The sequence below is a fragment of the Nicotiana tomentosiformis genome, chromosome 9, assembly GCF_000390325.3.
Source record: "Nicotiana tomentosiformis chromosome 9, ASM39032v3, whole genome shotgun sequence".
Lineage (NCBI taxonomy): Eukaryota > Viridiplantae > Streptophyta > Magnoliopsida > Solanales > Solanaceae > Nicotiana > Nicotiana tomentosiformis.
The window spans coordinates 98,375,622-98,400,000 of record NC_090820.1 but is presented as its reverse complement, the minus strand read 5'-3'; the positions used below and the strand labels follow the sequence as shown (position 1 = coordinate 98,400,000).

Below are 24,379 nucleotides of genomic sequence, written 5' to 3'. Positions count from 1 at the left end.
CTGAAGAAAATATACAGAAGCAAGGACTCTAATTTAGTGCCAACTGATGAAGAGTTTATCAACCGTCTATGGAAAACCAGATCATAATGCTGCTACTAGCATTCTAAAGATTCGTATCGCAGAATAGATACAGAAAAAGAAGCAAGGACTCTATTCTAGTGTCAGTTGATCATTAACTTTTCATCTAACACAATAATCCTATCATTGAGAACATCATGAGTCTTGGTTGGTATATAGCTTTACTTGTCTCGGCCAAACTTGGCCATAAACGTCTTTCTTGGTATATCGCCGATCCCATGACCAAGGAATATCTGCATTTAACAAAAAATGTAGTGAGCTTGATGTTGTCGCAGAGGAGCATATAATGGGAGTCTAATAGAAAAGCAGAGCTAAGACCTTCAGCGGAATATGGTTTTGGAGGAAGCTCATAAGGCACGGGCAACTTTAGTACTTCAGAATAATCATCATTTCCCTTTCCTTGCCAAGCTAGAGTTACCAGCTTTATTCTGTTCCCTTCGTGCATACTAGTTTCGTCCTGTAAATTCAAAGAATCAAAAGCCGGACGATACATATCAAGCTAATAAAGCATAAATATAACACGAAAAACTTAGATTATAGTCGTACCTCTGATGAATAACCATTATCTGTACAAGAAAATCCACAGCCACGTTTAACAGAAGATGGCAAAAAGAGCACCCCTAGCTGTCAAGGACAGAAATGAGCTATAATCAGTCATTTTTGCAAGCTCAACTCAAGATGAAATTAAAGGATAAACAAGATATCAATATTAATCCATGAGAACTATTACCAAAAAAAGATATGATTCAACTTTGGGGAAAATGGGTAAAGGGGTTCTACACGTGTCTGCAGGGGCGGATCTATAGCCCAATGTATGGGGCACGTGGACCAATGGTCTCTCCGACAAACTAGGTATTTTAGGTACATATTTTTTAGAATTGATTTAATATTACCTAATGGCACCCATGCTCTAAAAAGGCTAAATAGTGCACTTGGTTGAATCCTAAGTTATTTACCTAGAGTAGTAGGGATCAATTCCCACTTAATACTTTTTATTTTTTTCCCCTTTTTAGTGGTGCACCCATGTTATAAAAATCCTAGATCCACCTCTGCATGTCCGCATACGTGACAATGGTTTATAGCGTCAGGACTGATTAAAATGCACATGAGGACGGCAATTGACAAAATGGGGCAAAAGAACAGCAAGTTCATTCTTGTTGGCAAAGTGTAATGGAAGGCAAAAATAAGCAATAGTTGATAGTTCAGGTGCTGCCATGTGACCAGGAGGTCACGGGTTCAAGGCGTGGAAACATCATCTTGTAAAAATGCAGGGTAAGGATGCGTAGAATAGACCTTTATGGTCCGGCCTTTCCCCGGACCCCACGCATAGCGGGAGTTTAGTGCACCGGGCTGCCCTCTTTTTTTTTGATAGTTCAGGTGCAAATTTGGAACTTTTTACTAATTACGTATCATCGGTATCTATGTCAGTTCGTCTCTTAAATGCTTCTAGTCTCTGAGAGACTAGAAGCAAAAATACCTCGTAGGAACGAATCATCAACTGAGAATTATTTTTCTGAAGACTTCCCCAGGCAGCTTTGCTGAGATTTGACGAAGTAAGCAATAACCACCTTTTTTATCAGAGAAAGAAAACGAACATTAATAAAAGCAATCATGTAACATTGAAGTCTACTGGGGAAATCAAATCTCCAAGCAGAGTCTCAGGAGTCTTACGCTAATGATTGACCGTTGTAACGCAGAAACGTCTTGATATGAGGCATTGCACGACTGAAGCATTAGAAGAACAAAAGGTAAGTATCCTTTCTCCAGAAAATCAATGAAAACAATAGCTAAAGTTCTTGATATATGAGGAATAGATGTAAACAGGTTTTTGGAATTTTCTTTTATGCATGTGATTATGCATCTGCATTTCCACTAGAACCATGATCCTATAGCAGCTTCGCAATGATCCTCGTCCGTGCGTTGTTATGTTACTCGAAACATTGGACAACTACCACATTATATTACAAGTAAGATATATTGTATGAGTTTATAATAGTCCATTAGCAATGTATTCCGCAAAGCATACAGCCGAAGTAGGATAAAGTAGAGACAAGTTTATAAAAGGTTATGCTAGAGCGACTGCCTTCATTGCCACCACAATAGTACATCCACAACTATAAGCGCTCTTTCACCACTGCCACCACTTTGCTCCAACCTATCCCAGTCATCTCTCATCATCATGATTTTAGTTTTTTTTTTTTTTCATTAATACAACCAAGAAAAGACGTTCATCTAATCTATAACGTTGAACAAGAACAGGTTCAATTGGTAGTACCAGATCAAGATTCCAAAATATATTCTGACTAGTTAACTTTGACATGAAATTTACATTAATACAGGCCCACAAACGGAAATGAGCAAAACCAGTTTTGATAATGTTTTAGGTTGAAAATATTTCCAGTTTTGGCTCCATTAAACGGTCTCAAGGAGCTCTCCGGTGTAGTAGTGACAGCTTCAGTCAATTACATGCTCTTAAAATGACTAGTATAAGATGTTTGGCAAGCCCGAAACCTTAGGCCAGGTCATTAAAAAGAAAAAAGAAGAGAACTCATGTGATAATTTAGGTAGGCAATTACTTAACATGGCTATGCCTGATTTTCTATCACTGTGACCCCCAAGTGATTACTCAGTAAAATTGTAGAGTTCGAAGCTTTGAAGGATGCATCCATAGGTTTAGGAATTTATGAGAGAAATGCACGGGCTTCAAAGGAGCGAGAATATTGCATTGAAACTTGTATTTAGAAGATTTGTAAGGACACTATACCAACGACCAGTGTGGCTAGCCTTCCATCTAGCCCAGTACTTCTTCAGAAATTCTTTCTCCACATTTTTTAATGGGCTTGGAACGGCATTTCCAGCTGCGTATCCCTACACGATGAAGCAAGATGCACTAAAATTCATGATCACAAATGAAAGGAGGAGTTAGGTCTCACCTATGAAGCTCAGTAAGTATCTAAAATAGCAAGCAAATGGAGGCATGCACTATAAACTTCGCTTTAACTTGTCAGGTATTTCAGTCACATCTATTGCAAATTTCAACTGAATAATAAGGACAAATTTATAAGTATGGTTTTAAGTCCCACTAATAGGCTGTGCAATTTCCTCTATACAACAAGGTCAGGAATCTCAAGATATGAGGACACCAAAAGAATTAAAGAGACTATATAACTTAGGCGAAATACATAAATAGCCTCTTTATGTTGTCCACAACAATCAGATGAAAACCTTAACTTGGCATATGAGCAGATAGACACCTCTAGTCCTCTACTTGGAAGAACTGTATCTCTTAAACCCCTTACGCTGATATGGTAAAATTTGTGTGTTACACTCAGATCTTAGCGCGTGAATTTCTTTAAAATTAGCTTTATGTTTTTTTTTTCTCCCTAAAATCAATATGGACCCCACCTCTTTCTTCTCCAATGTTTCCTCCACCATCTTCTCCACCTTCCACCTCCATGCTAGAAAAAAAGCACATCAAGGGGACAACTTTCTTCACCACCCCAATCACTGTCAACCACTAAACAAACCCAAAAACAATATATCTCCACCGTTACACCACCACATAACCACTGTCACTTCCTTCATTCTCTCTTATTGATCCCAAATCTGAAAAACCAAAAAGAACTCATCTAAAACCTTCCAATTTCACCACAATTAGATATGACAGTTGGTTCTTCGCAGTGTTTTAGATAGCGTGCGGTGACAAATAGCGACGAGGGCCCGCTTCACTGAGGCGAGAGGCGCGCAGCTAAGCGCTCGCCTTTTTGATGTGAAGCGACAATTTATACAAAAATATAAAATATTATATACATATAACTAAAAACTCAATAACAATAATATATTAATAAATATATCATTCAAAAATTAAAGACTCAATAGATAGTCATAGACTCATAGTAGATTCATAAACTAAAGTCTAATAGTCTAAAACAAGCAACGTCTATTCTTCTTCAAGATTTTCAAATTCTACAACTTCATGAATGTTAGCATTATATTGGCTATCATCTTCTTCATCCTCGGAGTTTTCATCAATTAGGGACCGGCTTGAACTTGCTACTCCCTTTCCCTTGTAACTTGAAGAACTCCCTCTAAGACCATAGATATTCTCCTCAACTCCAACCGCCATAGAAACAGTACCCCAATCAAGATCATCTCCTTCATACACTTGTTCATCTTCATGATTTTGGGGGGCTCCAGTTAACCATTCATTTGCCTCCCTAAATTAATTTAAAGTTATAAGGATATCTATATTAAAGTTAGTTACCTGGCGACCTTATGTCTCTGGCTCTAATGGCCGCTTGTAAACCAAATAGGCCCTCTGCTTGTGAGTACCTACCAAACTCCTCCCCTATTTGATCTATCGTCGCTGAATTAGGGACCAACTTCTCAAGACATATATGGTATCCAATCCACACCTCTGAAGCCAAAGTTTCATCTCTAGTGTTCTTGTAAAATAATCCCGGGTTCAGAAGATGGTCTGCTGCATGCAAAGGTCGATGGAGTTGATTCTCCCACCTGATATCAATTATCTCAAAAACTTTCTTATATTTTCTAACATCTCCCTCAAATGACGCTGCAATAGTCTCTTTGGCTCTATCCATAGCCTCATAAAGATAGCCCATTGGTGGTTTTCTCTCCCCATCCACCATACGAAGTACCTTAATCAAAGGACCACCAACTTTAAGAGCCCGAACGACGTCATTCCAGAATGATGGAGAAATAAGAACTTTGGCAGTTTCTTTTCCCGCAACTTCCTTTGCATATCTATTATCTTTCCATTCATTTGAAAGAACTAGCTTTCTCAATTTTTTCTTTTGCAAGTAAAAACTATGCAAAGTTAAGAAAGTCGTTGCAAATCTAGTCTTGGCCGGTCTCACCAAATTTCTTTCATTTGTGAATTTCCTCATCAAATTCAACAACAACGGCCTCTGACTGATGTAAGAATATACCCTGACGGACTTAGTGAAAACTGTAAAAGTAACAATAACAATTTTATAGTTAATACTTAATAGGATAGGACATAAGTATAAATAACTATATTAAAGTTACCTGAAGCATATGGGTTTTCCTTGAATATGTCACCAAACATCAAGTTGATACAATGGGCAGCACATGGAGTCCAATAAATGTGTGGATACATAGCTTCCATCATCCTACCCGCACTAACATTCTCACTAGCATTATCTGTAACAATTTGTACAACATTTTCCTTTCCAATTTTATCAATAGTCTTTCTAAACAAGCTGTACATTTTGCTTCCATCCGTAGAAGAGTTGCTAGCATCGTGAGATTCAAGAAAAACACTCCCTCTTGGAGAGTTCACCAACACATTTATGATCATTTTTCCATTCCGTGCTGTCCATTTATCCATCATAATGGAACATCCAAACTTGTTCCATTCCACTTTATGCTCCTCAATAATTTGGTCTATCTTCTTCACCTCTTTTTTAAGATGAGTTACTCTAACTTCATGATAGCTAGGAGGCTTCATTCCTGGGCCATATTGTCCTACAGCTTCAATGAATTTATCAAAAGTTTTGTAGTTAACACAGTTGAAAGGAAGCCCTGCATCATACATCCATGCTGCAAAGGCACTTACGGCGCGGTCTCTCAAAATCTTCTTGGCTTCTAAACCTAGACCTTCTTCACCTTTTCCCTTTTCTTGTTGTTTTGCCGAGAAATAAAGATTGAGAGGACCTTTTGTCACTGTACGTGCCGTCGTGGATGACCCACTAGAACTATTTGAAGATATCTTATGAGTTTTTTTTGGGGGGGGGGGGGGGGGGGGGGAGGTCTCATTTCACCATCTTCATCCATTTTATCATCTTCATCAATTAGATTCACCGATGCTTCAAAATTCATTTGAGTTCTTGTCACATTTTTCTTATCAACAAACGCTTTTACTTCCTCCCTAACCTCGGGCGGACAAAGGGGACATTGTACTACATTTTTAAATCCACCTATCAAATGTTGCTTGTGACGAGTTATCCCACCATTATATTGCGGATCTTGACGAGCCTTGTATAGCATAATTCCAAGCTATATCATTTCGTTTATTACTATCGGATGACATTTCAACGCTGTTTTATTGAAAAAAAAATTATCAAGTCAATATGCAATTAATTCTACTCTATAAGAGACTATAAGTCAATAATTGAAAAAAAAAAAAACGGGGCCTGAAAGAAACAGAAAGTTTGTTAAGAGAAGAAGCAACCTCTGTTATTTTGCAAAAACAGGGCTTCGAAACAACCTCTGTAATTTTGCAAGAACAGAGCTTCAAAACCTCTGTTATTTTGCCAAAACAGAACCAAAAAAAATAGAGCACAAAAACAGACCTCTCTTTCTGTTAAGAGAAGAAGAAACCTCTGTATTTTGCTCGAAAAATAGAGCAGAAAACAGACCTCTGTTTCTGTTCTTTTCGACAAAAAACAGAGGGAAAAAAATAGAAAGAAGAAGAAGAAGAAGAAGGAGAAAGGAGAAAGAAGAAAGAAGAAAGAAAAAAGAAGAAAGAAGAAAGGAGAAGAAGAAACCTCTGTATTGTGCTCGAAAAATAGAGCAGAAAACAGACCTCTGTTTCTGTTCTTTTCGACAAAAAACAGAGGAAAAAAAATAGAAAGAAGAAGAAGAAGAAGAAGAAAGAAGAAAGAAAAAAGAAGAAAGAAGAAAGGAGAAGAAGCATACCTGGACTTTCAATGGCTGGAACCTCAAGCTTCTGAAAGAAGAAGACGATGGCTCGCGAGTTCAGAACGTCAAAGTCTCAAAGAAGCTCTGTTGTTTTGTTCAAGTTGAAGAAGATATGTTGTCAAGCCCTAATCACGACCCTTTTTGTTGAGTCTTTGCTTTTTTTCTTTTTTTTTTTAAAAAATACAAAAGGCGACGCTATGGTCGCTTCTCGCGACACTGTCGCCTCTCGCCACGCAGGCAGAGGCGAGCGCTATTTCGAAACGCAACGCAACAGAGGCTCTGTGGCGATACTGTCTCGCCTCGCCTCGCCTCGCCTCACGCTATTAGCGCTGAGGCGAGCGCTATTTATAACACTGGTTCTTCGCTGGTGATAATATATCAATCAAGTGGGTTGGGACGATTTTTGATTTGGTTGAAGCGGGCTTTGGCAGCCGACGGTGGAAGGGTTGATATACAACCAAATAATGGGGGTGGGGCTTCAAAGAGCAACAAACCATGAGGCCACTGCAGAAAGGAAAAAAAAAAGAACCAAACCCATGGAAGAGCAGCAATGAGATTAAGGAAGAGCAGTAATGAAATCAAAGCAAAGCAAAGAGGGATTTTTAATGTAACAAAGCATTGGTTACGCCTGCGAGAGAGGGGGAATGATTGGGAAGGAGAAATTGAACTTTTGAGAGAGCTGATTGTTAAATGTTAGAGCTTTTGTGGTAGTTTCGGTTGTGTTACAGTGGTGGAAAGGGGTTGCAGCGTCTATGGTGTTAAAAGGGAGAAGAAATACAACTTTTTTTTTTTCACTGGGAGGGAAAAAGGAGTCTTTTTCTTCTTTTTTTAATTAAAGAATTACAAGTATTTTTTAATATAAACTATAATATATTCAAGAAATACACGTGTCATTTGATAATTTGTCAGTTTGACATGTCATCCGCGAGTGTAACTCACACATGAGGCTTGTTGAACTCGGGTATTCATGAGAGACACATGTGTCAAATAGAAGTGTTTGTGTGGTCATATGCCAAGTTAAGGTGTTCATCTGATTGTTGTGGACAACTTAAAGGGGCAATTTATGTATTTTGCCTATAACTTATGTTTGACATCCATAGTCAAGTTAGTGATGCCAGTAATAGTCTAACAAGAAGACTTGTTCAACATTACCTCCAAAGAACATCTAACATCTTCGACACTGGGCCATACTATCAATGGCTCCCCAATGCCCAGAGGTTTTTTATCTTCTGAAACTCCAGCCGACATTGAAGAGGCGAGCTCTGCCATCCATTTCTCATCCAAAGAACCTAGGGAGGAGAACTGCAGGAGGCAATTGATGAATCACATAAACCGTATGAAAGAGTAGAATGCAGGAACAGATTTTGTATTTGATAATGCAGGTGCAATATAGAAACATCTGATAAAAGAATCATTGGAGCTGAATGGAATGCAAATGCAAATACAAATACCTGGTAAATAAGAGGAGATTTCTGAAATTCTTTGCTAAAAGTACATTCCTGAAGAATAGTACGTAACTTCATATGACCCCACTTCTTCAAACTCGGACCTGAATGATATCCAGGCACAGATGCAATTAGCCTAACCTGGAATTGAAGAAACGACGACTTCAATGTCATGTTATCACATTGCACCTTAAATGATACAACAAACAGTTTCCCAGCCAGCTTCTTAAGAATGCCAAGCAACGAATTACACTTCTTGTCACCTCCGCCCCGACATGGAAACAAGAATCTTAAACAGATAATCAGCCACCATGATAACTAGTGAAAGAGGACATAGTACCCACTTATACAGGCCCCCTTTCCTATTTTCACACGTGAAAGCAAACGTTTTTTTTTTTGAGAAGGTAACATGTCCTGTGAAAGCAAACTTTTTCGCCAAACAATGACACGCTAGCTTCAAAATGTGAATGTGAAGTGCCATGTTTGTCAGCTCTAAAGGGCAGCCCGGTGCGCAAAGCATCCCGCATTCGTGCAGGGTCCAAGGATGGGCTGCACCCCAAGGGGTGTGATCTGGACAGCATACCCTAATGCAAGCATTAGTGGCTACTTCCGGGGCTCGAACCCGTGACTTATAGATCACACAGAGACAAGGCTTCCTTTCATGTTTGTCAGCTCTATTTTGCTTTTTTCTTTCTTTCTTTTTCTCCTTTTTAGTGGCGAGGCTGCCTATGAGCTGTAAATGAGAAGAGAGCTGACAGTAAGGAAATGAATATTATGTCCTGGGGGTCGGTAAAACCTCAGGCATCACAGCGTTCTAATACAGAATTAGCACATGAAATATGAGCACAAGTAGAGCTTCAGTAAAAGAAATGAGCAAATACCGCTGCACTACTGTAATCAAATCTTTTGAAGAACAAGGAATTGATCTTGCAGCTTCCAAAGGCTGGTATATTAGCAGTAAATTCCGGCCACTGCAAATTTTAACAGAATTAAACAAGGTCTAGGAAAAAGGAAATACTCTGACAGAAGAGGGTGAATTCAAAAAATGGGAAAAAACTAAATGTCGTCAGAATGCAGACACCAGGAAAGTGTGATTGGTCCTGATTTATTGCATAACAAGGCAGAGTTCCTTCTAAAATAGCATGTTATGCAGCAGTAACAGATACACATAGCCATAGCTTTCCACATAGAATGAAACGCTTATTTTCTTTGTTGTCAAAAAAAAAGTGTACTACTTCATAAGTTCATATATAAATAGGCCATCAAGTTTAAGAAACCAAAAGGACTATAAGCATGGGAGACTACAAATAAAGGTTGAAAGTTGTTCGATGCAATGGAAATTAATTCATCCGGGTTGGAATTCATCTGTACCTTTAACACACTTAGATAATCAACCAAATCATTTTCAAATCCGACATCCTTGCCCAAATTGTTTTGATCCTTCCATGGGAAATCTTGCATCCACAATCCCTGGCTTTTGTTATTCCAATCAACATAGATCAAGTTTGCAGTATGTACAATAACTCTCACTCCTGTTGGATAGACAAGAATCATGGCTTTTGAATGGTGTGTTCCATACGCAATTGGTAAAGAAGGTTTGTGCAGAATCCAATTTACCGGTTTGCTTCTCTGTAAAGGAAAAAGATATTGAAGTCACAATTTCATCTAAGAGAAGCTCCAACGACATCAGATTCTCATAACTTAAAACTTTTAACCTTCATATGCTCCATGACACCATCACCTTCTCCATGAATGACGAGAACGTTGGGAATCCGTTTAAGAGCTGGACATGCTGCATTAGAAAGGACCAGGAAACCAGTCTTCAGACAAATATATTAACTCAGTCCATAAAAGCAAATAAGACTGGAGTAATGTAAACCAACAAACAATGGAAACCACAAATGAGCACAGATAAGATACATGTAAAGAGACATTTATAAGACTGCATGCAAGTGAACTTTGCGGTAATGTAAACAAGTGAAATTCACAACAGAAAAGTTTGAAAGGGAAAAAGACTGGATAGTTCCATCAGCAATAGCTGTAAACTTGGACAGAATTGGTAAGCTAGGAAACCACTTCATCTAACAACCCAACGTCGAAACACATAAATATAAGGAGAAACAGACGATGGGACAAAACAAGAAACAAGAAAACAAACGAAAAGGCAAAAAAATGACAGAACATACCAGAAAGTAGCCAATCCATATCCACCATGTAATTCGAAAGGATAGCTACAAGCACATTCCCCTGTGATGAAATACAGAACGAAAGTCAAGCCACCAATACAAAACATAGACATTATCCAATAGTTACAGGCTCACATAAAGGGTTCATCAGTTATCATATTGATAGTGTAAAGAAAATAGACCTTGGGCCTAAATCAACCCGAAAAGCTAGATCATGAGATGAGTATTGTCTAATACCATAAACGAAGACATCAACGCCCATTCCCTCAACCAACGTGGGACATTCTAACACCTCTGCACGTTTTGGACTTGACAGCTGGAGCGTGGAAAATATAACATGGAGGCCCAAAATTGGGTAAACCAAGAATAGGGACGGGTCTATCTATGATACCATGTAAAGAAAATGGACTTTGGGCCTAACTCAACCTTAAAGCTAGCTCATGAGGTGAGGATTGTCAAAAACCATATAAGGAGACAACAGTCTATTCCCTCGACCAACATGGGACATTCTAACAGGTCGCAAATGTAGGACACTTGTACACAGTGAGCACTTGAATTTGTTAAACAACATCGCTCCAAAGTCTCCACTGCCATATAATTCCTATAAACTTTGTCTGTAGAAAAGAATTAATAAATACATAAACGACTCTAAGACTCAAAAAGGAAAGAAGCTAGAATCATCAGTTCAGGCAATTCAGAGGCGAACTTGATATCGCATCTGTTTTCACCCCTTTACTAATTCGTGAACACTAATGCACCCACGGACCAACATCTCATGCAAACAGAACCAATCACAGAACAACCATAATGGATAACTCTACCTGAATAACATCATTAATAGAAACAGCCTCGGTATTTGCCCATGCTGGAAGCTCACGCACTCTCATTAATCTGAATGTGAGCGGTAACTTATGCTTCGGAACCCTAAACTGGCGTATCGCCTCCACAGAGTTTTCTGTTTCTTGGCCATTGTTGTGCAGCATATTCTGTATGCCAAAGAAATATGCTTTAACAAGTAAAACTAATTTAAACTTTCTTTATAAATATTTTTACCAATAACGTACTAGCGGACTCTACCTATTCAGAGCCACAATGAGGAAACAAAGAAATCCATACCTTTTCTGAAGCTTCCTCTTGAAAAATTTCTCGAGCTTTCTTCTTACCATGCATCTGACCTTTGTCAGTAATACTTTCTTCACTGAAAGGTCTTTTTTGTTTGTTGATTGTTGAAGTTTCATCCTTAGGAGCTGTGCTAACATACTTAAATAGGTAACGGCCAGGTATCAACTCTATGACATCACCACTTTCAATTTTCCACCTCTCTCCAGACAAAAGCTTCTTTCTCTCACCCTTTAATCTTATGACAACAGGGTTTGTTCCTTCCTACAATCCATTTTCCATGTTTAGTCCAAAGAAAAAACTTCAACAGGAAATTAAGAAGTAAGAAAACCTATGTACTTTTATATCGGAAAATAATTTGAAATGCTATCACAGGGTGTGGACAGAACTCATGCATTTAATAAGCAATGTATACATGACGGCGTCACGACACTAAAAAACTGCCACCAACCCATTGAATCACTCAGTATACAATCCTATGTAGACTCATACAAGCATATTATCAAGCATCGTAGTGTCCACAAGTTACCAAAGGATAATTCACAAAAAAACACAAACACACACGCACTCGTGTGTGTTTGTGTATGCACACATGTATCTATGAAGAATCATCCAAAGATTCAACCTGAATAAAGTTAATGGAAATATCCGACCCAACTAACTTGATATTGAGGCATTGTTGATGGATTGATTGATGCATAAAGAAAATACATGAATAGTAGCATATGAATATGGACGTGAAGGAAAATTAGTTAGAAAAGTACCACGAGGACATCAGCGGAGCCAGTGGAGGTGGCAGTGACAGTAAGATGCTTGCGACTCAGTCGTTTATCAGTAACTGGAATGCAATCGCGGCCCACCAAATTAAGCCCTTCTGAAAGTGGAATCTTAGGTATGGAACTTTTCTCATCCTCTTCCAAATTACCACTTACAGGCACCAAAAATCCAACCTTTGGAACCAAACATAAAACAAAATCAATGTGAGAACTAGAAAAACATAAAAAACTAAGGTTGTGTTTGGTATGACGGAAAATGTTCTCAAGGAAAATAAGTTATTTCCTGGTGTTTGGATGCCATAAAATATTTTCCAGAGATAAAATTTTCCACCAAAAGATGGAAATGTCTTTCCTCACTTTTGGGCAGAAGTAATTTTTCCTTCACAACTATCTCAACTCTTAACTATATATCACTGTTTTAACCAACAATTAGACATTATTACAATCTTTAATACTTAAAAACTCTCATTGAACTCCATCTAGTTTGCTATTAGTATTCTCAATCTTAAATAAATATTTTTTTCCAAAAAATATTTTCCACTCTCATTCTCATCATACCAAACATAACCTAAAATAAAATAAAGTCATGCTACTAATATATAGAGGTTAAGTTTTATATACTGTCAGTGCAGTAGCAGAGCCAGAATTTTCACTAAGAGGTATCAAAATTTAAAGAAGTAAATACACAAAGAAGTCAAGGGTATTCAATACATAGTATATATACATAAAAAATTAATTTTTAACTATTTAAACCGTGTATTTTTCCGGAAAAGGAGTTGACACCCCTTGGAGCTATGTAGCTCCACCATTGTGTTAGTGTAAAGATTTTATACACTATCAGTGTCACTTTAAGGGCCTCTCTAACCGGTGAAAAGTGGTAGGTGTCCATTAACGGCCACTCCTGGGTCGGCTCCAATGGCGCAATTCCGGGAAGAATCGATAGTTGGGCATTTTTCTCGTTACTATTCCAATGTTCGGGCGGGCGAATGCTACTAGGGGAGTGCAGAATAGAACAGCTGAAGATGGAAGAGTGAGAGATGTTGAGCCTAGAGCTCGGGAAGCTCTAAAGGTAAGTTCAAGTCGGTCTCTTTAAGGTAATTACAAATAAATTTTACCTGGTAAATACAATAACTAACCTACTATCAAAATTCAAAGGTCAAAATCCACTGAGTGCAAAAGATCTTTACATTTTCAGTATACCAAACTTAAACGCCTAATATATATATGACACCAACTTAGTTGACGCATGTTTATTCTGTATTGGAGCATAATTTTAATTTTAGAGAATCACTAGCTTTAGACAAATTCAAATTTGTTTGTTAAAGTCAATAAATTATTTTTATTAGAATGAAATGGAACAATAAATCTTGGGAATGAATTGTTTAATAGGGAAAGTACCTGAACCTGAGAAGAGGTGGACATTGAATTGTAGGATGTTAAAGAATTAATTTGGGGTTTGTGAAAATGCAGTAAGGGATGGTAATATGAAATGGGGTTTGAGTTTTTGGGTAAAAGGAAGAGTGTAAGAATGGAAAGGGAGATTTTTGGGATGGCAGCGATGTAGCAGTTGGTTTTTTACCGTTCGGTGCCACCAGCTTCCCCTACTGGAAATGCAAACGAGGGCAAGAAGCATGTACTGTTTTTTCCTGATTAATTTACGTTACTTTTTGTGGGCGTTTGGACATAAGAATTGTAAAATTCAAAAAAAAAATTGAAAAAGTTTTTCAAGTGAAAATGGTATTTGAAAATTAGAGTTGTTTTTAGACATGAATATAATTTTGGGTTGTTTTTTAAGTTTTGTGAGTAATCTGTGTGAAAATTTTAAAAAATAGTTTTTTGGAGTTTTTCAAAATTTTAAAAAATTTCAAAATGTACATTCAAGTGAAAATTATAAATTTTATGAACAAACGCTGATTTCGAAAAAAAGAAAAAAAAATGAAAAAAGAAAAATTTTTCTTATGTCCAAACGGGCTCTTTGAGCTCTCCCTCTTTTGATTTCCATTATACTCCATTAGTCCCAATTTACGTGTCATCGTTGAAATTCTAACAGTTTGGATGTTTTGAGAAGTTCGAACATAAATTTATATTTTAAAATTAGTAACAAGTATTATAAGTCTTAATAATTGATAATTTAAAATTGATAGAAACTAAGAGTCCACCAAACTGTATAGAGAATCAGGTTTTCTATCAGTTCTAACAGTAAGCAATAGACTGTAAAACCAAACAGTATTGGGAATCAGGTTCTCTATCTGTTCCCACAGTAAATCGGCAGTAAATAAAGAACACGCAATATTTACGTGGAAAACTCCTTGCTCAAGGGATTAAAAACCACGACCTACCCTAGTAGGATTTCAACTCCACTAAACCGAGCAAACTTCAGATTACAACATATTGCAATCTAGGAATTAAATTCTTAATCTCTCACCTCTTACAATAACTCTATTGTAATCCCTTTGCAATAACTCTATCACAAAGCAACAAACATTGACTAACTTTAGTCAAGAAACTAAATCAAACAGTGGTTTAAATCTGTCCTACAAAGACACTTCTTGAAAGTAGTGTAGGATTACAAATGAAGAACAAAATAACAAAGACTCAACAAACCTAAGGACTTAAGATATCTTCAATCTTTGGATCTGGTCCTTGAGGTTGCAGCAACTTTGTTCTTGAGAGAGGTGATGGCTAGCACTTGAGAGAATATTATCTTTTGAAATCCCTTGCCTCATGTTGTGGGGAGATGAAATCCCTTGCCTCATCTTGATAATATGTGTGTGTGATGTCATCAAGGATGATGCAATAAAGTGTCCTTTAGTTTGGCCTTGGCAAGCTACAGTTGTGCTGCTATACTACTGCCAGACGGTACGGTGTAACAGCCTGCCAGACGGTAGAGTGCAGCAGCCTGCCAGACGGTACAGTGTAGTAGCCTGCCAGACGGTACAGTGCAATAGTTTTTACAATTGTAAAGTTGACTGTACGACGACCAGGGGAACTGATTCATATTTGTTCCCTCTGATGTTCCCTTATCTAATTTCATTTGAGAATTGAACCAGATATCTCACAAGTTACTCTGAATGCAAGGGAACTAATTGTATTAGGTTCCTTATCTGGTTCTCTCATGAAGTTTGTCTAATCGACAAAACAAAAGACGCATAACTTATCAATTTCCCCCTTTTTGATGATGACAAACTTAGAATTGATATTCCCCCCGAGAACCAGATCTTCATATTGGCCCCCCTACGAATCAGCCATATTCCCCTTGAGAATCAAAACAAAGGAACTGATCATAATCGGTTCCTCGAGACTGTTTGGCAAATCATCAAAATACAAAATAGTATAACTTATCAATTTCTCCCTTTTTGATGATGACAAACCCAGAATTGATATTCCCCCTGAGAATCAGATTCCTTACATGTACTGATCACATCTGGTCCATACATGGTTCCTTGAGAATGTTTGGCAAATCATCAAAACATGAAACAGCGTAACTTAGAGTAGTTTCTCCCTTTTTGATGATGACAAATCCAAAATTGATATTCCCCTTGAGAACCAGATTCCTCACATGTTCCCCTGTGAATCAGACCTATAATCAACATGTTATCATCAACGTTTCCCCTGCGAAGCAGAGCTATCTTTCATGCACAACACAACATATCAATTCGATTTTGTCCCCCCCTCCCCCCTGTTGACACCAATGTAACTTCCCCCTTTTGGCGTCATTGAAAAGAACAATAGAAGAAGCACAACCAAAAAGAAGTTCAGCAACATTAACTCATGCCACTTGGGCAACACAACATAAACAATAACAAGAACAACAAGTGAATGCCATTGCACAAAATAGAGTGATTGCCTATAGTAGAGTAATTATAACAAAAGCACAGTAGTTTCAACAATACAGAATATGACAATTTAAACAACTAAACTACCAATGTCATCAAACATAGGGATCAAAAGAAGATAGAAATTCGAGGGAATTTGGAAGGAGTGAAAGACATGGATCACTGGGTTGGAAGAAAAGTAAGGGGCTAAGGCCTTGATGAGCATGTCCACTCGTTCATTCATAATCCTTTGATCAATGATCATCTACTCTCTCAGGTCCTCCACTTGTTTCCTCAATCTTTCATTCTCACCCTTCAACTTAGAATTCTATTCTGCCAAGCGTCCACGGGGACCTGGTCCTCTACCTATCTGAGCAGGTTGAACCATCAATCAATTCACCAAGAATCTCCCCAAGCTTCTCCTCATCAAGAACAAACTCAGTCTCATGCACATATAGCAGCAGAGTATAACATACAACATAGAAGTTTTTACTTCTTCTTCATAAACGTTGGGACTTAGAAGAACAAAGAGGTGATTATATTTTTGGAACTCAACAATGTCAAGAAGTTCCTCCATTTTTCAGCAATATCAGAGTCAACACTCTGCCTAACAGCACTTTTTGAGACTTCAAAGTCTTCTTCTTCTCCAAACCCGATAACTCAACCTTTTGCTTCTGTAAGGAACCAGGTTCCTAACTCACACTACCATTTCTTTCCCTGAGCGGCCATGTCTCCCTCCTCTTCTTCTTCTTCTTCTTCTTCTTCTTCTCAATCTGTTCACCCTTATCATCTACTGCATCTTTCTCATCCAACTTTCTTTTCTTCATTTTTTTAATGCTTTCTCACAAGTGAAGATTTTTCCACTTCATACTTTCTTCCACAATCACCACATTAGCAGGTCACACCACTTTATCATCAATCATCTTACTTTTCATTAATCATTTTTACTGGATCAGAGGTTCGTTTAAGCACATAACTCAAGAGAAAAAGATCATCATCAGAATTAACATCCTAAGAAGGATTTGAAGGACCACGTCCCTCATTCAGTTCCCCCTTTTCCAGCACATTCACTGATTCCTCCATCCTTCAAGGCTACTACAAATCCAACAACAATTTCAGCCTCACTCTCTAGAATATTAGATCTACCTCATTCCTTTTCAGTTAAAGTCCCGTCAAAATCTACCAAATACTTCTTGGGTTTCGATTCAGATGGAGCTAGGATTTTGGAAGGTGACAGAGTTGGGTTCATTTCAGAAGATTTTGAGAGAATGATTCTTTTTGAGATAAGGTTGATTTGGTTTTGAAGAAAAGAATCGGTTTTGGTTGGGTGTGAGAGAAGGAAATGGTTTTTTGGGGCAACGGGTCAGTTCAGAAAACATTTAACATTTTGGACTTCAAATATTTGGAGAGAGACGGGAATAAATTAATGACATTACACTTCATCAGTTTAAAAAGGCATATAAGTATTGAAGAGACTACTAACCTGAGTCACAGGAACCAGGTTCCTTAACGGTTTTTGAAAATTTGAGCAACAAATTCCTAGAAGTGCAATGTCACTCTTACTTGTTTTGTGCTAAAACTGCCATGTATGTATACCTGTAACAATATAGATTTGAGTTGCCAAAAAATACTTTTTAGCATTGTATCTTCCTTATTAACATAGCCAATCATCGAGGGACCAGGTCCTTAGTTAAGCTTGATCAATCCCAACTCCAGACGATGTTTTTCAAAGTGTTCCCTGCTCAACGCCTTGGTGAAGATGTATGCTACCTGGTCCTCCATCTTCCAGACCTTCATACAAATCAAACCCTTTTCAACATTATCCCTCAAAAAGTGATATCGCACATCAATGTGCTTTGTCCTCTTGTGTTGTACCAGGTTCAAGCTGTAAATACACCAAAGTCTTCAAGATGTTTCTTGATATGTAGTAGTTGAGCACAACAAGAAGCATCAACCACGTATTCAGCTTCAGCAGTAGAAAGAGCCACACAATTTGTTTCTTTGTACCCCATGAGATCAAGCATGACCCAGAAAATGTGTCATTCCAGATGTGCTCTTTCTATCCACCAGATATTCAACATAATCAGCATTAGCATATCCAACCAAGTCAAAAGTATCTCCTGAAAAATAGACGAGGACCAGGTTCTGCGTTCCCTTAGGATACCTCAAAATTCCCTTGGCATCCTTCAAGTGAGAGTCTTTTGGGCCAGGTTCCAATCACTGTTCTGTTTGAAGGCCTAGGGACCAGGTGCTACACTTTATTCCTCTCAACTGATGGAGTTCTTCTTGTATAGTAGCTATCCACTTCTTTGATGTTCTTAGGCTCGATTTGAGACAAAAAGGCTGAGAGGGCAAACATGTTCCTTGCCTTAGAACTAGGTTGAATACCAAAGTTTAAGGGTATGATTACATTTTGAAGGGATGTGAACTCTTTTGCTTCTAGTTGGATACTTGAACTTCAGAATTTGAAGGACCAGATTCCTCCATATTTGAAACATCATTGACATCAACAGAATTATGACTTCTACTCCTTTGTTCTGCATCAGGAGTACCTAATGCAGCATTAACAACCCTATGTTCAGCTTCAGTCAAGGTGATAGAGGGACCAGGTTCCTCTGTGCCTTTTGGAGATTCTACTGCATCTCTTTAATAGCTTTGCTTGACTTGTCTCATCAAATCAGTCTTTACATTTGCAATATCTATAGCTTCACTAGGAGCATTTGTAAATTCTACGTCTTCATTTTCTTTGTTATGTTACCATTTACCACCATTGTTGTGAACGAAACATTTTGCATCCAAAGGCTCTCGGGTAAGTCAGCTTGGGTTTTCTCCCATTGAGCAGTTCATAGAGAGACTTCTCGAGAAGGGACCCGATCATGCATTTGTTAATCAAGTAGCAAGCACTGTTGAATGCTTTAGCCTATGAACCAGATCCTTCATAACTGACTTGTTCAGCAAATAAAAACTCGCATGCCCCAGTCAGTTGTGCCATAACTCTGCATCATCGTCAATGACACTTAGGCATGTTATGTCACCACCATTTAGTGAATCAAGATCTGCAACATAGATGTTCTTGAATCTCCTGGCTATCAATTCCATTTCACCAGTTTTAAGATTGGTGAAAGTGCAAGATTTGGACAAGAACTTCACTTCATTTTTCCTTATCACAGATTTGAGACACACTCAACAAGCTATATTTCAAGCCATTCACATAGTACGCATTTTCAATTGCATGTGAGAGTGTTTTGTCAATTTTGCCAACACCAAGAATATAACCTTCTTGTCGTTTCCAAAGGACACACTCCCACCTTGGAAGGCCTAGAGTGAGAGAAAATCATTTATTCTTCTAGTTTTATGCGTAGAGCAGCCGCTATCCATATACTATTTTTTACTACTACCTCTCACTCTTGCCTGCACACGAAATCAATGATTAGACTTAGGAACCCAAGCCAGCTTGGGTCCCTTATAATGATAGAAAAGGCAGATCAAACTTCCTTTTGCCCATGCAGGCATCACATATTTTCTTTACAGGGAACCAGGTTCCTCAACAGTAGGCCTCTTTTCAAAAAAAACTTTGTTTTTTCTGCAAAGACTGAATTTTAGTTTTACAAGAGTCCTTGTAATGGACCGTTTGACCATAGTGAGTACACAACCAATTATCAGCCACAGTTACATACTTGCTATGGGGATTATAGGAGGTTTTAGCCTTTTGGAACTCGATTCCTTGCTTGTTTCCACCATTACTCTTGTACATAGATGTTACTACATCAGAGGACCAGGTACAATTAAGTGACTTATCAAGATCATTTTTAACCCTTTTCAAATCCTCCTGAAGTTGTCTATTTTTTTCAAGCTCAGCAACAAGACTTGTTTTAACTTTCTTAAGCTCACTCTCAAGCTCAAGTTGAGCCTCACTAGCCACTTCTTTACCCTTAGTATTGTCCATCTATTTTTTCGTTTGTTTTTTCAATAAGTTATTTTCTCTAGTTACTTCTTCTACTTGTTCCTTCAAATCTACAATGGAAACTACCATATTATCCCTCTCTTGTTCTATGTCACCAATTTCTTCTATTAAAGTATTTTTCTCATTAATGAGGCTATGATAGGCATCAATTAACATATTTGCTAAGGACATCAATTTTTCCTTGGAGTAAGTTATCAAATTTCTTTGAACATCAAGAAAACTTACCTCATATTCCTCCTTGTCCTCATCATCATCAGATTTGTCCATGAGTGCAAAGATTGAATCATATTCTGAAGATCCATTTTCAGCAACCATCATAGATGTATCTCCTTGGTCATCTTCACCTTCAAATTCACCGGAGGAATTTCCCCAGTCAGCCATGGCTTGCTTCACCATATTGTCAGCAGCATCTCTTCTTTTGAACTTTCTGTCAAGGACCTGGTTCCTCTTAGCCGCCTTTTCAGTGTTAGTTTATTAATGATCCTGCTTATGAAGAGGACAGTCTTTCATGAAGTGACCAGGCTTTCCACACTTATGACAACAATTATTTCCTTTGAAATTCCTGCTGGAACTTCCTTTCTTTGGAATCCCACCATTTTTTCAAATCATCTTTTGGAATCTTTGAGTAAGATACTCCATGTTGGATTCATCACTATTTGACTCCTTATTGGCAGCCCTGAGAACCAGGTTCTTCTCCTTCCCGGGCTCTCTTCTTTCGAGATCCTTCTTTCTCTTCATCTCATAAGTTTTGAGATTTCCAATAAGCTCGTCAATAGTCAGCTTCTGCAGGTCTTTGGCTTTAGTGATAACATTAATCTTGATCTCCCAGGAACCTGGTAAAACACTGAGTATCATCTGGACCAACTTGTTGGTTGGAATGATTTCATCAAGTGAATGAAGCTCATTGATTATGGAGGTGAATCGGGTATGCATCTCTTGAATGGACTCACCCTCTTTCATTTTAAAGAGTTCATACTCAGTTGTAAGCATATCTATATTGGACTGCTTTACCTGAGTTGTCCCTTCATGAGCCGTTTGAAGAGTTTCCTAGATTTCCTTGGCAGATTCACATGCCGAGATACGATTATACTCGTCTGGACCAATACCACACACAATAATCTTCTTCGCCTTGAAGTTCTTCTCAACAACTTTTCGGTCAGCACCATTGTATTCTTTTCTTTTCTTTGGAACAGTCTTTGTTCCCTCTCCAAAAACCTTCATAGGGACAAAGGGACCATCACAAATCACATCCCAAAGCTTGGAATCTTCATTTATAATGAAGTCATGCATTCTTGTTTGCCACCAACCAAAGTATTGGCCGTTGAATCTTGGGGGTCTATAGGTTGATTGTCCTTCCTCAAAGTTTGGTGGAGCAACCATGATGAGGATCCTTTCTAGGTGTTAACCTTTTAGAAAGAACCTGCTCTGATATCAATTGATAGAAACTAAGAGTCCACCAAACTGTATAGAGAACCAGGTTCTCTATCAGTTCCCACAGTAAGCAATAGACTGTAAAACCAAACAGTATTGGGAACCAGGTTCTCTATCTGTTCCCACAGTAAATCGACCGTAAATAAAGAACACGCGATATTTACGTGGAAAACTCCTTGCTCAAGGGATTAAAAACCACGACCTACCCTAGTAGGATTTCAACTCCACTAAACCGAGTAAACTTCAGATTACAACCTATTGAAATCTAGGAATTAAACTCTTAATCCCTCACCTCTTACAATAACTCTATAAGCCCTTTGCAATAACTCTATCACAAAGCAACAAACCTTGACTAACTCTAGTCAAGAAACTAAACCAAACAGTGGTTTAAATCTGTCCTACAAAGACACTTCTTGAAAGTAGTGTAGGATTACAAATGAAGAACAAAATAACAAAGGCTCAACAAACCTAAGGACTTAAGATATCTTCAATTTTTGGATCTGGTCCTTGAGGTTGCAGCAACTTTGTTCTTGAGAGAGGTGGTGACTAGCACTTGAGAGAATATTATCTTTTGAAATCCCTTGCCTCATGTTGTGGGGAGATGAAATCCCTTGCCTCATGTTGATAATATGTGTGTGATGTCATTAAGGATGATGCAATAAAGTGTTCTTTAGTTTGGACTTGGTAAGCTACAGCTGTGCTGCTGTACTACTGCCGGATGGTACGGTGTAACAACCTGTCAGACGGTACAGTGCAGCAGCCTGCCAGACGGTACAGTGCAACAGCCTGCCAGACGGTACAGTGCAACAGTTTTTACAATTGTAGAGTTGATTGTACGACGACCAGGGGAATTGATCCATATTTGTTCCCTCTGATGTTCCCTTATCTGATTTCATTTGAGAATTGAACCAGATATCTCACTAGTTAATATGAATGCAAGGGAACTAATTGTATTAGGTTCCTTATCTGGTTCTCTCATGAAGTTTGTCTAATCAACAAAACAAAAGACGTATAACTTATCAATTTTCCTCTTTTTGATGATGACAAACTTAGAGTTGATATTCTCCCCGAGAACCAGATCTTCATATTGGTCCCCCTACGAATCGGCCATATTCCCCCTGAGAACCAAAATAAAGGAACTTATCACAACCGGTTCCTCGAGACTGTTTGGCAAATCATCAAAACACAAAATAGTATAACTTATCAAAAACCATTTGACTCTCTGTTCGAATGGTGATTGTTCAATTATTTACCAAATTCTACCGGATTGGCATAACTTTGTGTTATCTGTAATCGATCTATTTGTTAAATTATTTACTAAAGTCTATCCGGTTGGCATGATTTTATACCTTTTCAATTGTTCACCGAACTCTACTATTAGTGTGACTTTATGTAATCCGCATTCGACCTATCTATTAAATTATTCATCAAAGACTACCTAATTGGTATAATTTTTTATGTTATTTAACAAAATATTCTTGGAATTTGTAATGTTAATTTCGGTCAAATTACCTCAAATTTGCTTCAAATAATTTCAAATTTGAAACAACTCCTCCAAATACCAACACAAACGATCCCGAATAACCAATTTAGTCAAATAACACCAAATCAAAAAGATTCACTTTGTCTTCTTTGTCACTTTCTACGGACCAACAATAGAGTTTTGAAAATTTTAAATCAAATCACTAAATTAGTGTTTAAACTAAAAGTTTAAGCATAAATAATCAACACTCAACCGATTTTAACAGTAAATAACAATTAACTTTGAATTTTTAAGCTTCCAAATGGTGTTCTTGAAGAAGAAGAAGGAAAAAAAGAAGAGATGGAGAAGAAGAAGCTGAAGGGGTAAATACATAATCACACAATAAAAAATTTAAAAAAGACAAAGTCCATTTATTAAAGACCGCCAATTACAAAAATATTCAACGAAGACCAGTCTCATCAGGGATGGGCCATGCAATCATTTGATTCTTAACACTACACAGAGGACAAACCAGACTTTCTATTAAACCAATTGTATCAATCTATTTCTAGTATAAAGTCATGTCATGTATTGCCAGATCCAAAATAAAAAGTTAGTACTATTTAGGTAGTCCATGATTATTACAGGTTAGCCTTCTTTTGATACCTTTTAAAAGTTCCTCTCAACTTTAAATACATCTTTCGTAATAAATGCACCTATTACATATGGCAAGAAAGAAATTAAAGGGTATTCCACACAGAGGCGAAGTGTCATGACCCGAAATTCCTACCTTCGGGACCGTGATGATGCCTAATATTTCACTTGTTAGGCAAACCAACGTTAGAATATAATTAGCCATTTTTAACAATACTTTAAATTAATTAATAACAAGAAAATAAATACGGAAATAAAGTCTGAAATAAAGTGAATATTCTAAAATAATCACGATATCTAAATACCATCCCAGAACTGGAGTCACAAGTGCATGAGCTTCTAGAATAATACAAATAAAGGTCTGAAATAAATTCAAGCTGCTTGAAATATAATACACAACTGAGATAAGATAGAAGGGGACTTCAAAACTGCGAACGATGTGCAGTTATACCTCAAGTCTCTACTGGTAGCTGTATCCGGGCAAATCTACAGTACGCCGCTGGTACTAACTCCGAAATCTGCACAAGAAATGCAGAGTGTAGTATCAGTACAACCGACCCCATGTACTGGTAAGTGCTAAGCCTAACCTCGACGAAGTAATGACGAGGCTAAGGCATGTCACTTACATTAACCTGTACGCAATAATAATAACAACAACAATAATATAAATAAATCAGGTAACTCATTTTAATAGTTGAAGTCAACTCGGCAGTCATAACCAATTATTATTTTAATCAATTTCCGTTGCGGCGTGCAACCCGCTCT

General features: G+C 37.8%; 2 protein-coding genes across 6 annotated transcripts; both read right to left on the bottom strand.

Moving 5' to 3' along the window:
• Positions 1-12: 12 nt before the first annotated feature.
• Positions 13-13,940, bottom strand: LOC104115126 (tyrosyl-DNA phosphodiesterase 1). Of its 5 annotated transcripts, none has more exons than XM_070185789.1 (16): positions 13,693-13,937; positions 12,277-12,462; positions 11,510-11,776; positions 11,215-11,379; positions 10,394-10,454; positions 9,923-9,999; positions 9,579-9,836; positions 9,089-9,178; positions 8,214-8,348; positions 7,915-8,064; positions 2,843-2,946; positions 1,750-1,803; positions 1,556-1,646; positions 625-702; positions 397-535; positions 13-311 (listed from the first exon to the last, which is right to left on the bottom strand). In XM_070185789.1, the coding sequence occupies exons 1-16, from the start codon at positions 13,708-13,710 to the stop codon at positions 214-216; spliced, it is 1,971 nt and encodes a 656-aa protein (XP_070041890.1). In that variant the 5' UTR covers positions 13,711-13,937; the 3' UTR covers positions 13-213. The 5 variants fall into 5 exon arrangements, 4 of the variants coding, with proteins under 4 accessions (XP_070041890.1, XP_070041889.1, XP_070041892.1 ...); XM_070185788.1 differs by having other exon boundaries at positions 13,687-13,936; XM_070185791.1 differs by lacking the exon at positions 13,693-13,937 and adding an exon at positions 13,154-13,290.
• Positions 13,941-21,114: 7,174 nt separating this feature from the next.
• LOC117281169 (uncharacterized) lies at positions 21,115-21,447 on the bottom strand. Its single transcript, XM_033661008.1, has one exon. It carries the CDS (start codon positions 21,445-21,447, stop codon positions 21,115-21,117), a length of 333 nt encoding a protein of 110 aa, XP_033516899.1.
• Positions 21,448-24,379: the final 2,932 nt, after the last annotated feature.

Bases quoted from the DNA above. Each gene is read 5' to 3' on its own strand.
- LOC104115126 (XM_070185788.1), bottom strand. From the start codon at position 13,710: ATGTCCACCTCTTCTCAGGTTCAG. The intron at 9,837-9,922 runs GTTAAAAGTTTT...TTTCCTTTACAG, and splicing joins GTGTCATGGAGCATATGAAG to AGAAGCAAACCGGTAAATTG. The intron at 312-396 runs GTCTTAGCTCTG...TGTTAAATGCAG, and splicing joins AAAACCATATTCCGCTGAAG to ATATTCCTTGGTCATGGGAT.
- LOC117281169 (XM_033661008.1), bottom strand. From the start codon at position 21,447: ATGGTTGCTCCACCAAACTTTGAGGAAGGACAATCAACCTATAGACCC.